The 17286-nt window shown below is 37.8% G+C and overlaps 1 protein-coding gene across 1 annotated transcript in view; it reads right to left on the bottom strand.

The window, feature by feature from the left end:
* Positions 1 to 17286, bottom strand: part of MYCBP2 (MYC binding protein 2) — a 190005-nt gene that overhangs the window by 101773 nt on the left and 70946 nt on the right. The window contains exons 20-29 of the mRNA XM_054163003.1: positions 17199 to 17280; positions 10487 to 10604; positions 7838 to 8042; positions 7302 to 7455; positions 5723 to 5895; positions 4464 to 4589; positions 4235 to 4362; positions 2480 to 2571; positions 1280 to 1414; positions 1110 to 1193 (exon numbers count right to left, since the gene is read on the bottom strand). Coding sequence (XP_054018978.1) covers positions 1110 to 1193; positions 1280 to 1414; positions 2480 to 2571; positions 4235 to 4362; positions 4464 to 4589; positions 5723 to 5895; positions 7302 to 7455; positions 7838 to 8042; positions 10487 to 10604; positions 17199 to 17280 — 1297 coding nt within the window. The remainder of the gene's footprint in view (positions 1 to 1109; positions 1194 to 1279; positions 1415 to 2479; positions 2572 to 4234; positions 4363 to 4463; positions 4590 to 5722; positions 5896 to 7301; positions 7456 to 7837; positions 8043 to 10486; positions 10605 to 17198; positions 17281 to 17286) is intronic.

Raw genomic sequence — 17286 nt, 5'->3', positions numbered from 1 at the left:
AAGATTTAATTACATATGAAATTATTACATGTATTTACTGCATATCTTCAGATGACATTTTTAAAACTAGAAGTGTTATTTCTTAACATTAAACACTATGTAGAGATAAAAAAAATAGAAGCAGCGTCTATTACTGCAGCACCTTTCCTTTTGCGCCATTCATGGCTCTTCAGTGATACCCTTCCTACAGAGGCCACAGCACTTGTCAGTCTTTGGCTACGGCCATCTCTCCATAGAGATTATCCAAACCCAAATAGGCTGTGCCAGAACTTTATGTGCATCAGTCAAAATGAAACCTGACTCCGGAGACATGAGGGTCTATGGGCACAAATCTTACTGGCAGAAGTGAGCTGTTCTGTGAATGGAATATTTAGAAAGGACATAGTGCAAAAGGGCTGGTATGAAGAAATTCCAAGTTTCAGAACCAGTGTAGAGGCAGGGGAGAATATATATACAGATAAAAATATAAAAATTAGTGGTTTTCTCATAGATATGAGGAAACCTGAAAAATGCATTAGCAATACAATGAATGAGTTCTTGCTTTTTAAAAAGGTTACCTAACATTTTTCATGGGAATAATCAAATTACTGTAACTTGTAAAACAGAGTTTGTTGGGGTTTTGGTTTGGTGGGTTTGGGTTTCTTTTGTTTGGTTGTATTTGTTCTGGGGTTTTGTTTGTTTGGGCTTGTATTGGGGTGGTTTTCTTGGATGTTTCTGTCATCTTCTTTCTTTCTCTTCCCTCTTCTCCCCCCATTAAAATTATCTAATAGTACACCCCTCCTAAACTGAGGCCTACTAAAGCAAGTATTTTCCAACTAGCAAATTAAAATGTATGAAGCATGTTAGATGACATCATGAAGATTTCTAGAACTAAATGGAAGTTCCAAACATAATATATGACAAACAAGTGCAAGAAATATGGCAAAGTAGTAAGTGTTGGTATAGTGAATTTATTCCTTCTCAAAGAGACAAAGTTTTCCCTGTATTTTGCAGATACTGGATTCCCTAGCTAAATACAATCACATTTTCATAAAACATTCTTATGTGAACAGGGCTTCTGTTTAAGAAATACATCAATAAATTGTTCTAAATAGAGGTCAGAATATTACCTGTATAGTAACTGTGGGATCTGCCCTGCGTTAACATCCGTACCATTATTTGATTTCTTGGAACTTTTAAACTGAAATACAACACTGAAAAAGAAGCAATACAATTATTATTCAAGTAATATTAGGTCCTTTCTTCTGTATTAAAAAAAAAAATACAGAAAAAGCCATACCCATCATCTGTAGTAATGGAGGCCTGTCCATGTGATCCACAATCACTGCTAGGTCCTGACACTCTTGCCCAGGCTACATACCACCAGCCAGCTTGTAGGAGCACTGGTTCATCAAACATCATTGCATACTTCTCTCTGGGAGAAGTAAATTTTGAAAAAGGCATATGTGAATTAGTTTTCAGATCAACAAATTAAACTCTGCTTATAAAAGCAAATTGAAAATTAACAGAATTAAGTTATTAATCTCAAGTATCCACTTATGCTCAACACACAGTAATACTTAGTTGAAAAATATGGTACTAATTAAAATATAGTTTAGAAGAACCTAAAAATGCCTGTCTAGCTTGATCTTGATTTTGAAACAATCAGAGATCAAGTATCAACAGTAAAATGAGATTAAATTAACACACACAAACTAAATTATATTTAAAACATAGTACAGCAAGTAAAGGTTTAGAGTATTTATTATATTCTTTTAATTCAATTTTTAAAAAAGTTATCATAGAATAATAGAATCAACAAGGTTGGAAAAGACCTCAAAGATCATCAAGTCCAACCAATCTGTACATAAGGAGAGTTTATACATATATTCTTAGGAATGACATTAACATATAAGAAAACAACAGCACACACACTTGGAGTATTAATCCATAAGAATTAAACAAGGAAGATTTAGTCATGAACAATTTGAATGTTATTTCATAACAATGAATGAAAATGTAGACAAAATATAGCTAATTGCATCTATATGCACAAAAATCTTTAAAGCAGTAACTCTGTATTGTAATGAGCTGAAGTACAGTAACTGTTTTGGTTATAGTATCTTCATTTTGCAATAAGCTTAATGAGTAGTTTAATGCAAAATGCATTTCTGCTTGAAAGCATCTTCTTGACAGAAGTATTCAAAAGAGCTGCTACTGCAACATTATCTTGCCTTCTCATCACACAAGTATCAAATTTGCCTTTGATCTAACAAAACCAAACATGAGACGATTATTCCTTTTTAATTTAGTACCATAATGGCTTGGTGAGGTATTTGGTGTTTTAACTTAACCCAACACACTTTGAGTGCAAGTTTTACATCACTTGCAACAAATGCATAATGATGTAATAATCTCTGTTGATATTTAAAGTGTTTTTAAAATGTGTATGAAGAATGTTAAAGTAAAGATCAAGAAGTAGGTAAGGAAAACATCTTACCTAGCAGCACAATCATATGCTAAGACATCTGTTTCAGCAAGAAGGTCTCCATCAGTTTCATGGTCTCCCCCATCTGGGCCCAACTCAAACAACTGGTGGAGTAAATAAAAAGGTAAAAATACACCTTAGGTGTTAGAAACCTCATAATTGCACTTTTAAATGTCTGGCATTCTGGTGACTGTCTACTACTGTTCTTTCCCCTTCCCAAAAGTAATTGCTGATTACTGACAGGCAAATTCCCACACGGAAGCAAGGATTTTGCAGTACCAAAATAGCCACTGACACTCTCAAACCTATTCCCAGATAGATTAAGTAGAGAAAATCCCTAAATCACAGAATCACAGAATTCTGCAGGCAAGTCAAATGTAGAGCATCTGGAAAGGGAAAGATTGAAAGACACTCAACTTCAATGGAACAGGACAGCATGACTGTTTAGGAGAGCCAGTCAGCAGTGTCATAAACAGCTCTGGTGACCCAGGAAAAAAGATGATACCTTTCTCAAGTGAACTTGTGACAGTGAAGTCATTTCTGCCTTTTGGAGAGTTCAAAACAGGATCACAATATATGTCTGTAACTTCTCTTGCAAATAACTATTTAATATGCAGTTTAACTGTGGTATGACTGGAAAAGCTTATTTTGGGTACAAACTAATCCCAGGCAGGAGAAACAAGTCGAAAAGAATAATACTATAGAAGAGTTTTCATGGGATTACTGCCTTTAGTGTTTAAACATTAGTCACGCCTTTTTGTATGTTAAATTTCTTGGCTTTCCTTAATCATTTGCAATTCTTGGTCATTGTGCTAAACTGGAGTAAAGCACAACTACTTATTTTGGATCTGTTCTCTTATGCAAATGATTCCACTAAGCACATGCCATTCATTTTCCCAAAAGAAACCTCAATGCATATTTAGCTGAAAAAAGAAAAAGAAAATTCAATAAACCACTAAATGGCAAGTAATAACTGTAACTTATTCTGAATATATACATCTAATGTAAGTCTCAGATATTGGATATTTCTTTTACAGTGTCTTTTGGGAAGTTTCTGAAATCCTTATTAAATGCAGGAACAGAAGTCACTCATCAGAGACCAGAGCTCTGTTATACTGTCTGTTTATGTGAGGTTTTTTACCCAAAGTCAGGTTTGCTATGTAAATCAGCATGTTTATATTTTAAATTCAGCCCAAATTATCCTTGCATTCGGCACATAGTAGAGTTAAGTATGTCTGGTGCCATTCAACTCAGTGGAAGAGTCCCATTTGAGAAGTTATCCAGACAGAAATTTAATAATGAAGCGGTAGGGACAATGCTATGCAATGGTTCAATTGGTGCCAAAGAAATTCCAGCTATGAATAAACACTCTTTGAGCAGCAGCCCCTCATGTATCCTGACACAGTACCTGATTCTGACTTGAAGCCCAAAACATCAATTTTCAGCAAGGGGGCCTCTGAGCTTTGTAAAAGCAGTTGACAGAACTGTTTGACCCGCTAACATTATCTGCTCAAGACCCTCTAAGATGGCACTTAGTGAAGGTAAGAATGGGCCAATTCTTGACAATCAAGAACAATAGTTCTCAGACATCCACTTCTCCCACCTTACCTGCATGAAGCTCATTACTTTTCACTGCAAAGCTGCTCTCTAGTTCTATTACTGATACTTTTCATTAAATCACTCATTGATCAAGAAAATGAATTATGGCATTTCTAAAGTTCTGATTTTGGAACATATTATTGCTTAAAACAACCCCCCAAAACTTACCTTTATTTTTGCAGTGTATTCACCTCTACCTCCAAAAAGACCAAGACCTCCTAACAGAATATCTGTATCAGCACAGAAACGAATAGCTTCTACTGAGTGGGCTGAATAACCCCAGCCTCCTCCATGGCCTGAAGAAAACAACCCCAAACAAAAATACAGTTAATCTAGCTTAGTCTTTCATTCCACAAGCCTGATCAGATTGTGCTATAAAATTTTACTGTGTACATACTTTCAAATCTGTTGACAACACTGTAGTCTTCTTTAGAATAAACCTTCATTACTGCTTGAGTCTCCTCTTCGGTATTTGCTACACCCATTTTTAAGTCCTGCATAGCAGCCAAAGTATCAAGGCAACCTAGAAGAAAGCAAAACCTAAAAACTCAAAATTTCTTACTGTTGACTGTACTCAGTGAAATGCAATTGACTACTCCTGAAAAAGATGAAAGCAGCCTCACTGTTTTGTCCCTAAACCACAAATTGAGTTACTGAATATCATTATAGGTTTGATTAGGTCAGAGGTCATTGCTGTAGAATTTCAAGGTTTGCTACTGAAGAGGGACTTAATTTATTAATTTTCTCAAGTAACCAAGAAATGTGATTAATTCTACTTTGCAACTCTTCCAATGGCAAATAAGAGCTGGCAGCATCTTTTAATTTTTCCTTTTTACATTTCATGTATTGCCAAAAAAACCTGAAGTCTTAACAACTGAACTATGGGTAAATTTAAGAGCCTCCATATAAGGCATTTTGTTTCATATACATAGGTACCTAACATGCTTTACTCAGACACAAAACAGTACTGTTCAAGTTAAGAGTCATCACATCTTTAGCAGACAGTTCACAGGCCAAGGAACCGATCATTCATCACAAGCAAGCTAAAATAACTGCTGAAGTGGTGCTCCAATGCATTGAGTACTTTGCACATGGCCAGTTTATGAACACAGTGGGATTATTTTTTGGCTTTTCAGACTGTGAAAGGAAATCATATTACTCTTAGTGAACCATTATACAAAACTGCAAAGAGAAATTCTAGTTTTAGATATTGTGTTTACATTAAATAAAACTGTCATGGATTGAGTTGAATCTGCAGAGTTAACCCAGCACAAAACCAAGCTTAGTTAAGAGCACATTTCTTCTCCCCCCCCCTCCCCCCCCCTTTTGGAGACTCCAGGTTAATTTAGCAGTAGTGACTTTACTCTTCAGACTGTCCAAAATCTATCACCTAGAAATGTCTTGTAATTTATTATGCTGACTTGTAGTAGCAGGTTCCATCAGAACTCTAAAATTGTTTAGCATCATTAGGATGGCAGAAGATAACTATTTAGGTTAAAATTAATGCATGAGCCAGATCGTGTTAACAGCAATGGTGGAAGATTAGAAAGTAAAATTTTAACTCAAAAAAAGTCAGAACAGGTTAGACTACAATTCATTTATACATTAATGTTTCTTTAATTAATCTAAGCTTCTGACTCAACTACAAATGTATACCTAGAATGTGCAAAGCTGCATGAGATCTGGTGGTTAGAGCTTTGGAACCTGTTGGCAGAGCAAGTTCTGGACTCAAAATACTACACCGGGATTGCATGTCTGGAGCTGAGGGAAGTCTGGAATCGGCAACTACTGCATTGTAACTCCACAGCTCCCTAGCATTCTGTCGAAACCTAGAGCAAGACAAAAGAGTAAAAAAAACACCTTTCATCTACTAGAAGTTTACAAAGATCTAGCTGACAGTTAAATTTAATGTAATTAATATAAACTATAGATCTGCTAGTACAAGCTTAAAATTGGTTATCATTACACCAAATGAATACAGACTTTACTAGCTTAACACAGTAGCAAGTGAAAAGGTCCAAAAACATTCTTACTGCATTTCAAGTCAAACAGTCATACTACAGGTTTACAAGCATCAGAAAACATTAGACACTTGTATTAAAACAGTATAACCAATTAAGAAGCATGCAGTAACTAGCAAAGTGCTAGATATAATGGGAGATGTGCTCAAACATGAAAAAGATCCCAAGTGAAAGGAAAAGGGTTACTTGCCTGCAAATAAGCCTGAAAAATTCAACGTATTTTGTTTGGGCTTTTTAAAAATGGATAAAATCACCATTTTAATTATAAAAAGGTTATAAAAAGGAGCAGCATAAACAAGGGACTACAAAGACTTTCTATACTACAGATAACATGGAGAAGACCACCGTGAAAAAAGATTTTTTTGGTTATAATTATGTAAAAGGAAGAAACAGAAGACATATGCCTATGGGAGTGTTCTGAACAAACACAAAAGGAAATTTCAACTGGTACGCTGCTCTGAGACTCCAAATGGAGCTAACAATGAAGAAAGAAACTGTTTCGAAGACAAATATTCTAGGAGAACATATGTATTCAGAATTTCAACAATCTAACCGTATTACATAATCACAGAATGCACTGTTTTGGAAAGGATCTTTAATGGTCATCTAGTTCTGCCCCCCTGAAGTTAGCACAAATACCACATATGTGACTTGGAAATTTCTCAAGCTGAACTTCCATTTTAGTTTGCTACATCGAGTCGAGTGTCATCTTTCCTCCCCTGAAACACGACACTTTCCCATGTCCATTGATAACTGCATTTATCATGAACTGAGTCTTTCCATAAAGTGTTTAATCGTGCATATAATATCATGACTCTGAACATTCAGGGATGTGGGGTGCTACTCATCCTTACTTCAAATCTCAGCATAATTTAAGAATTGGCACCTAGCTAGTGAGATTCAAACAATCCTGTGGATGTATAATGTTGAACTACATGAATCATGGAATCATAGAAGGGTCTGGGTTGGAAGGGATCTCCAAAGGTCATCTAGTCTAACCCCTTCTGCAGTGAGCAGGGGCATCCTCAACTAGATCAGGTTTGGAAATCATCCCAAAAAACAGGCAGGGAGGGCAGGTAGCGGGGCAGGAAAGAAGATATGTAAGACTAAAAATTTGCTTTTATTTACTAGGGAACCAAGGAAATCTCTAGCCTCCAAAATATCTTTAAAAATATCTCTATGCGATAGCTTTAGTAGCTATAATCCACACTTGCCTCCAAATAACATCATAGACAGGATCCAGACACACACCAGAACCTTGAAGGTCTTCCTGCTCAGAATCATTGAATGTTTTGCAACTGCCATCTACTTTGTTTATCAGAAGACATTTAAAAGGAGGAGGTTCTGATATTGAAGCCGGTACCAAACCTAGATCAGAGAGCAAAAAGAGTAGAAAACCATGAAGATTCCATTCATTACACGGCATTTCTATGCATGAAGCAATAATTTAATAGGGAAGAACAGACATACTGCTTCAGAAAAAAAAAACCCACACCACCAAAAAATACCACAAATCACAGTGGAAAAATGTTAAGGAAAAAAGGGTTCAGACTTTCACATTCTTAATTAAAAAAATACTGAGTTCTAAAGAAGCTAGAAGCATCATGTGCAGTATAACTAGGAAATCAAAACATTCTAATTCTCTTCATTCGTATATTTTACATGTTTCTTCTCTACGGTTTGCATGACCAGAATTATTCCTTCTCCCATGCTTCTCTAACCACATAAAACATCACAGAAAAGTTCTTGCCTATTATATGCCTGCTTGCGAATATCTCTGATGTAGCCAGCACATGAGAATTAATGAGAGCTTCATCGATCCGGAGGAAAGTCTGGTCTCCACTTGCTCCAATCCACGTTGCTTTGCGTCCATACTTAGAGCCTATATTAGGCATAGGTGCTGGTTTTGCATTCCAGTAGGGCATATCTAGAATAGGTCTACCAAGCTGACCTTTCTACAGAGAGAATGAAAGAATTAGGGAGTAAATGGTAAGTCTCAAAAATCAATAAACTGCTTTGATAGTTTCAACATACAAAATTAGTAATCTGGAAGAGAATGTTTACCACAAAATTACCTAGAAAAAGCAGTGTCTACTCTAAGTGAAGTATGATGGATAAATCCTCCTTTCCCTCTTCAGGATCAAATATAAAAGCATTGTTTTCCTTTAATACTCAACTTACAAACAACTTCACTGATAAATGAGAGATTACTTGGGGTGGGTTGAAAATTCCCCCCAACATTAAATTGCTAGACCATCCCACTTGGAAGTGAATGAAGCCTTATTTACAAGCAAATCTACAATCTACAAGTAAATGCAATGAGTATGTACAAAATATATGGCATTTACAGTCTTTACAGGTATTTACAATTTATAAACAGCACATGAACCACCCTTGGGCAAAAACCAGGGGAGCTAATAGCTTCCCCTTCGCTGCTCCCCTCCTTACCTCCCTGGACACAAAGGGACAAGAGAAAAGAGCAGAGAGTTATTTTGTTAGGACACTAACAAATTAATTGTTAGGATACTAACTAATTAATGAGAAGGAAAAAAAAAAACCAGCCTCAAGAAATCTGCATTCAGACAGCCTAAAGTCCACTCAGTTCTGAACTCGCATAGAATGCACTGGGTTGGAAGTGACTTCCAATGGTCATCTAGTCCAAGCCCCTCTGCAGTTAGCAATAGCATCATCAACTAGGTCAGGCTGCCCCAGAGCCCTGTGAAGCCTCACCTTGAATATCTCCAGGGTTGGGGCCCCAACCACCTCCCTGGGCAACCTGTGCCAGTGTCTCACCACCCTCATGACTGTTCCTAACATCCAATCTAAATCCACTTTTCTCTGGTTTGAAGCCATTGCACCTCATCCTATCACTACAGGCCTTTTCAAACAGTCTCCTCCTTGTAGGCCACCTTCAAGTACTGGAAGGCCGCTATTAGGTCTGCCCAGAGCCGCCTCTTTTCCAGGCTGAACAACCTGAGCTCCCTCAGCTTGTTTTTGTAGCAGAGGTGCTACAACACATCTTTGTGTCAATCTTACAAAGCAATGATCTCTTAAAAGTACCCAGAAACTGATTATTACAAATAGCATGAAGTACCTAATAAAGCAGCACCTCTACATTAACATCCTGACCTGTACAGCAAGCATGTACAACAAATACCCTCTGTCCAGCATGCTCCCCATCTCTCTTTCTACATATGTATGTAAGTGAACATTGTTTCTTGAAAACGTCTTCACTTTCTTACTTCTGAGATGTTTTCACTTCATGAAACTGTCAACAAACTCTCCACACATTACATTATTAAAACCAGACACATAGACTACCTGCTCTATCCACTACATTTATGTTTTCTTTTTTCTTAAAGAGAAAAATCTCCGCCAACAGACTTTTTAAGTCCTATTTCTGTGAGTGAATTTGTTTTTTCAGGGACTAAAAGTTTTACTGCAAGTCAACAAAGCTTACAGTGTTATGTGTCCAAGTCACTTTTGACAGAACCATGGACACCAAAGCTTTTGCTTAAAAGTCTGAAAAACAAGGAAGTATTTCCTAACTGAAGAGCCATCTTGTGGAACACTTCATTTAAAACATTATTTTCAATTTCTGGAAGTTCAGTCTTCATCTCTTCTAAATTTTTAGTAAAAGGACACATTTGAAAAGATTCAATTTCTCTTCTGTTTGCCCTTGTCTTGTAAAAGCATACAATGCAGCTTTGCCCAAAAGGATGTTAATGGGACAGCATAAACAACAGATGACTTGAGAGATTTCAGTGAGGGGACTATTTGCACAAACAAGGAAACAAAAGGGCCTAAAGTCAGGATGAAAGGGAACTAGACAGTATTGAAGGGCTTATTCAGTGAATAGGAATGGATTCTGCATGAGCATAGGAGAATATACAACATGTGGGTATGAAAGAAGAATATCAGAGTTCTTCTGTGTTATAACAGTTTACAGGTTGGACTCGATGATCTTTGAGGTCTCTTCCAACCTTGGTGATACTATGATAACTAAGCAATAATTTCCCCTCAAGTGTAATTTCTGCAAGTCAGTGCCATTTCTATCAAAGCATATGGGACACTTTTCTAATGAACGCAGACACACAGAAAAAAGAATACGCAATAGATACTTATTTGCTGCCAAGTTTGCAACAACACGAGTTTGAGGTGCCCCGATGAAATAACTGTTTTAAATCATTACCTTCATAAAAATACAAACCCCAAGAATTTCTGGCATTATGCTTTTCTAGTCACAACATTAGAAAACACATTTTAAAACATAACAAAGACAAAAGACACGCTGAAGTCATGCCTAATTCTATAGGAAAAGGTATAAGCCATTTTGAAAGGTCTTTGAACAATACATTAGCTGCTAGCTTATTCCCATCAATAAATATTATTTTCTTACTGAGAAACTTCCAAATGTGAAGACCTGGCCATCCATTAAGAGAATAGCTGTATGGTTGCTCCCAGCAGTAACTTGTGTACTAGGACCTGGCAATGCTTGCACCAAAGTAGGACATCCCCTGTATCAAAATAAATTAATTTTGTGTCAATACATATTTATTTAACACACGCATTAGTCTCACAAGAACTTCAATCCTGTGTCACATACTCGGTATGTTCACATACCATATGGAATCAGAGCCAAGCATCACCATACATATTCAATTAAAAGAGGTCAAGTATTGAAGTTTATGCCCTCTTCTTAAAGAGAACCGGATCACGTATCCTCACTTGAGTTAAACTCAGAAATTAGAATAGAATAAAACCATATATTTCAATATATAATTGTAAGAGTCTATCAATATCACTGCAGTTATAAGTGTGTGTATACGTATTTCTATAAAATATTTTGTAACAAACCGTAGCAGTAAATAAAGTTCTGCTGTGAAGATGCTGGTTAAGAACTTACAAAAACTTGCTTGTATATTATAAAGAAATTAAAGCGTTATGCAGTTGGTACTCAGCCCTCTTGAGATCCCTGTCTAAGGGAATTACGAGACAAAGAGAAGGTCTACCCACCTTCATCAGCTTTCTAAAAAATTCTCTCCATTAAAAAAATTAAAGAGAAAACAAACATTTCAAAACATTTCCAGAAAGACTTGGAAAAGTATAATTCATATGCCTCCCAAATATGGACAGGTATAAGAAAATATATTTCCCATTCCAGTAAAAATGAAAGAAAAAAACCCAGCCAATAGGATGATCAAGAAGCAAAGACAAAAAATCTTGATAACTCAGAATAGAAATAAAAACACAAAAAGAAAGAGGTAAGAAATAGTAACAATTACATTTTTTATCTCAAAGTGAACAGGAGCCTACAAGAACGGTACCAGACTTTGAATCCCATAATGAACCTCTAGCTAGACCTCAAACTTCAAAAGTCGGAATGCAAAGAACAAGCTATTCCAAAACAACTCTATGCTTGGGAACTCTGATCCCAGAAAACATCAGCACTATTTAAACTTGCTTTTAAGCACACACTTTCAAAAGTAGGTTAATCTAAAATAAGAACAAATTATCTTACGCTGCAGGAAAAAAACCAAACAAACAACAAACCCAAAAAACAAACACCACCACAAAACAGAAGTGCCAGCCCATGGTTATCTGGTGATTGCTTAGCAGCTAATGTGAAAAAAGATGGGTCATCTGCACATTCTGATTTGGTTGAATAGCACGTAAAATAGAAGTCAGGAAAGTAGGAGGAAGGAGAAGCATTGTGCATTCAGTAGGTAAGGGGCAGATGGAAAGATGCAAATATACAGAAATGTGGAACAGAAGAACAGACTGAAAAGGAAGAGACATACAGAAAGAATTTATTTCTTTGTGGTGACTGTAGCTTCCAGTGAGTGTTACCAGCAGAGACTGGGAGAATAAAGGACAGCACAACTTCGGAAGAAGATGCACAACCTGACCTTCATAAATTTAGAATTGTGGGTCTATAGGCACATGGGTTGGACATCAGTAAGATTATACACAGCACAAAGTTTAGCAGGACCAAAACATTTGGCTGATTGACACCCGCCTAAACATGAGCCAGCAGTGTGCCCAGGTGGCCAAGAGGGCCAATGGCATCCTGGCCTGCATTAGGAATAGTGTGGCCAGCAGGAGCAGAGAGGTCATTGTGCCCCTGTACTCTGCATTACTTAGGCCACACCTCGAGTACTGTGTCCAGTTCTGGGCCCCTCAGTTTAGGAAGGACATTGAGACATTTGAAGGTGTCCAGAGAAGGGCAACAAGGCTGGTGAGAGGCCTTGAGCACAAGCCCTGTGAGGAGAGGCTGAAGGAGCTGGGATTGTTTAGCCTGGAGAAGGATCAGGGGTGACCTCATTGCCCTCTACAACTACTAGGTGTTTGTAGCCAGGAAGGGGTTGGTCTCTTCTCCCAGGCAACCAACACCAGAACAAGGGGACACAGTCTCAAGCTGCACCAGGGGAGGTTTAGACTCGAAGTGAGGAGAAAGTTCTTCACTGAGCGAGTCATTCGTTATTGGAATGGGCTGCCCAGGGAGGTGGTGGAGTCACTGTCCCTGGAGGTCTCCTTCAAGAGGAGATTGGACGTGGCACGTGGTGCCATGGTCTAGTCGTGAGGTCTGTCGAGACAGGTTGGACTTGATGATCCTTGGGGTCTCTTCCAACCTTAGTTATACTGTGATACTGTGATTTTAGAAAGAGAAGAAACATTACATCTGTCTCTCTTTACCTTTAAGGAAGCTCAAAAAGGCACTGAAGCAAAACCAAAAGCATTCCTGTTTAAGGGAAACATTTTAGTTTCTGGTCCTGTGCCACAAAATTTTGATAGCTGTAGACACAGAATTACCCACCCTATGCATGTAACAAAAAAGCCCAACCAACCATAAAACCTAAACCATAAGAAAGCAGTGCATAAATTACCATTTTCCTCTCTGTGATGCATAAATTCTAAGCTATTATCACCAAAACTCTTATTATCTTCCAATTTTGTCAATTCAAACTACCAATGTTATCTGAGTGCTGTGTAGGATGATATTCCATTGGCAGCAATAGAGTGAAATTGGACAAGCAACCAAGGTAGAGAGATATAATAAATAAAGAAACTATTGCAGAGGGTAATTAAGCTCATCCACCTTTTGAATGGCCAACTACAGTGTATCAACTAAAGAAAGAACAGAAAAAGGCTTAAGAGACAACTGCATCAAATTTTTTAAAAAATAGAATTACAGAAAAATATTTTTTACTCCATAGGAGGAGAAATTTGGAAACAAATACAGTAAACCAACCTGACTGATGTACATAGAATTTAAAACCTGTAATACTATGGAATATTATATCTATGACTCTGAAACCCAGTGTGGAAAAGCTCAGCATAGACACTTAAGACTCTGAGAGGCTCTTAAGATAAAGTTTTGGTAACCAGGGTTTAGACAACGAGGGTTGAACAGCAGAAAGCATGAAGCATTCTTTTGGGATTGAGTTGACAGACACATTGGTATAAAACTCCCAGATTCTTTGGCTTTTGAATATGAAATGGGTACTTCATGCAGGACAGCCACAGAAGACTGACCTCAACAATACAGAAAGTAACCTGCGAACCCCTGAGAAAATGTGATACTGGTGAATGAAAAGCAGCAGCTATGAATGCACCAGCTAACTCAGGATCCTGCATAAGGTCCAAATGCATTTTGGCTGTGCATGTTGAAACCCTTTTCTGAACGCAAGGGTAACCTTTTCTGGGATGAGATGTGGTCTTTGAAAACTCATCCAGCATGAACTATTCAAATAAACTGTTCAATTGTCCATGGTCCTTCTCCAGCTAACAGCTGGCTGTTGGGGTCCAGTAAAATGGCACTTGTGTCAGCTGATTGTGGTGCTGTAAATTCAGGTTCACCAAGAGCTGTTCCTGTGTGGTGGCGGAAAGGGAACCAGCAGTAACTTCTTTCAATTGCAGGCAGAGTTGGACAGTATGGAGTTAAAAAGAAATGGAGATTTTTGGATTTTAGAGGTAACTGGAAATTTGGTGGGGAAAAAAAAGTAAAAAGACCACCTGCACTCCACTGCTGAAGTAAAATCATCAGATAATCCATCTAGAAACACGGTCCTATTACAGATGATGGAACTTCCCCCCCTCCCTAAATGATATTAATAGGATATAGTCTCTACACTATATCTTCAAATAGAACAAAGCTGACAGTCCACAGGTCTGCTCAGTATTCTTCCAGGTTGTTGTTGAATCTTCACAAGCAGGACTGTCTTCCTTCAGTTGTTCCATTCTGGAGCTTGACTGCCAGATCATGTGCTTGCCAATGGAAGTCAACAATTTGCACAAGAAATGTAGGCAAATTTTGAACAGTAACAGAAAGATCCTGGAGTTCCAAGTCCCAGCTTATTGAGAGAAGCAGCAGCAATACAATAGGCCTTTGTTTACCTGAATACAAGACATGCTATTTTTCACCAAGACTATATACTACAAGGAATTTCCTGCTTCCACTGAGTTTCTATCCACCAGCATCTAATTTGAGAACAATACAGACTGACACATCCTTCATGTAGTGAATAGCTCATCAACATCTGCCACTGTGGATTTTAGAACAGAAAGCCTATGCAGACTAAATTAATAGCTCCAGCATCCCGAGATGCAGAACATGGCCTCCCAGTAACCTGCATTATAAATGGTCCACCTGTGAATGGGAAAAAAAGTAACCCCCACCTTGTGTACATTGCTTGTTCCACCAACACCATTTTAGTTCTATTAATGGTTTTTGGAGAATAACATTGTGTTCATCCACAGGTTTGTTTGTTTGTGTGCATAAAAGATGTTCTGAAGTCCTTTTAGGCCATGTAATATACCCTAATAGAGGAGTCCAGAATCCCCTTAAGATAAAGAGTGTAGGATTTGGAACAGTTAAGGATTTTCAAGACTTTAAACTACAGTCTAACTACTAAAGTTTTACACTGCAAGACAGAAGTCTCTGAAAGGATAAGCCAGTCGCTGCCCAGGAACATCCATCATTTCACCTGGCAATGAAGACGGTTCCCTCAGATGAAAACAGAAGCTGCTTGCATTTTCTGTGACAGTTTTTTCAGGGGTCCCCATATTTAGATACACTAGCTAGGCTGCCTAAATACTACTGGTAGTTTTCTCCCCTCTTCGTCTCTCCCTGAAACACAGTAGAATATTAGTTCCTGGATTCAGATGATGGTCTTCCTGAGGTCAATACAGGCAATGTGACACACTGCATGACTGACATACCACTGACCTGGCTGAAGCTGGCCATCTGAGCACCACTGCGTCCCAACTGAGGTGGAACTCTGCATAAGGATTCCCTTTCCTTCTCTGAATCCCTTACTGTGAGGACAGAGGAGAGATCTCTACTTAAAGCTGGAAAAAGAAGTACATCAATGAGGAAATTATCATTTGAATGATGGTGCTAAACAGTAATATAGTACTATAGCCAATTCTCATGCACAGGACATACTCCAAATTTCTTCAAGGCTTTTTTCAGACACTCTCTAGAGTCTGTTGTAGAATGACACAAAGGTCAGTGCCAAGTCGCTCGTACCTCCTCAGCTTCTAGGTCTGGCCAAGCACTACCCTTTGACATGGGATGTTTCTTGTTCTCTTTTAGGATCTTACTTCGAACTACATTTGGTCTCCATCCAGTTTGCATTTAAAGTAACAGATGTAGGGTTTACTGACTGAAATTCTAACAGATACAGCAGATAGCTCCAATGCCTTCAGAAAAGCCAAACGATTTCCTCAAAGTTGAAAACAGGAGACAGCAAGTTATCGGTATAAATGGCACTGCTATGTGTACCTCCTCAGTCTCTAAGACAGAAACTGGCCTTATTCTAGTGAAGCCTTGAATTGCCAGCTAAAGCAGCTGTAGCTTGGAACAAGCATCCAGGAATGAAAAGCAGAGCAGTAACCTGTGATATGGCTCTACCATAGACAGAAACACAGACTGCATTCAGTCCAGTGCAAACTGAGTAAGGGTAACAGCTTATAGTACCATTTGGCACAGCAGCCAATACAAAGCAATGTTTCCAGTAAGCTTGCTTACTTCCTTCCTTTCCTGTCCCTCTTTTATTTAATGAATCCAATGAAAGTTAAGATGATGAAGATTTCTTCAGAAACTTGACAAAAGAAATTATTTGGAAGTCTTCAAAGATTAGGAAGACAGATGTTCAGTACCTTTAATCTCACTGCTACAAAAGAAATGACAGAACTGAAGATGGGTCATGGACGCTCCACTCTGTATGCCTATTACATAGCACTCTCCAGGCATTACTGGACATACACAAAGCCTCAATGATTCCTTCGACTGAAATCCCATGTCTTATGTGTTGTATGTATGTGCCCAAAGCACAATGCTACTACATTTCCTTTTATGTCAGGATGCTGATTCTTCATTTTAGTGAGTAGGTGAGATATTGAGGGTGAGATAGAACTTCACACTATAACACCTGTATGTCTTATGTTCTCCTGTGTCAATGTAGAACAAACTCAAAGTTTAGAACTACTGAGCACACCTAAAGTAGATAAGCAGTGGTGGTTAGTCAAATAGCTCTCCACACTCTGTTAACTCCTCTATTTCCACTGGCCACAAAGAAAGCACACACCACTCATGTTGACATCCACAATGTGTGTCTATAAAACGCAGCTGAAACCCTAAGCTGAAGCTTAGTGACTTAATTTTGGAGATTAATAATAATTAAAAAAAAAAAATAAAAAAAATCAGACCTGAACGACTGTCAATGGCATAACAGAAACAGGTTAATCTAAATTTACAATATCACACTATTTTAATCATTGCATACCACATGTCTTTTAAAGAAATAAAATCTTAATGACATTTCAATGTCATATGTAGAGAGAATTCACAAGACAGAGGCATTTCAAACTCAGTTATCATAGCTATGGTAATAACTATACACAGAAACCTTCATATATTAAACAAATTACTTATACAGTACAACAGTATCCAGACCCAGGGTACTATGGGGAAAAAATGCAGAACAAGAGTTTATCAACTTTATTTGCACAATATTTGAGTTTTCACACGTGCTCAGCTACAAAGAAATACAAATTCAGTCACTTTTTTATAGCGGTACAGCACTACACAATTACATCCAACTCACCTGGAATTAACATCACCATGTCCAAGCTGACCATGCTGCCCATATCCAAACGTGTAAACATCACCATTTTCCATCAGAACCACTGAAA

Source organism: Dryobates pubescens, chromosome 7 (assembly GCF_014839835.1).
Source record: "Dryobates pubescens isolate bDryPub1 chromosome 7, bDryPub1.pri, whole genome shotgun sequence".
In the NCBI taxonomy this organism is placed as follows: Eukaryota; Metazoa; Chordata; class Aves; order Piciformes; family Picidae; genus Dryobates; species Dryobates pubescens.
The sequence above is the reverse complement of the archived record's forward strand: the minus strand, read 5'-3'. Positions and strand labels throughout refer to the sequence as shown.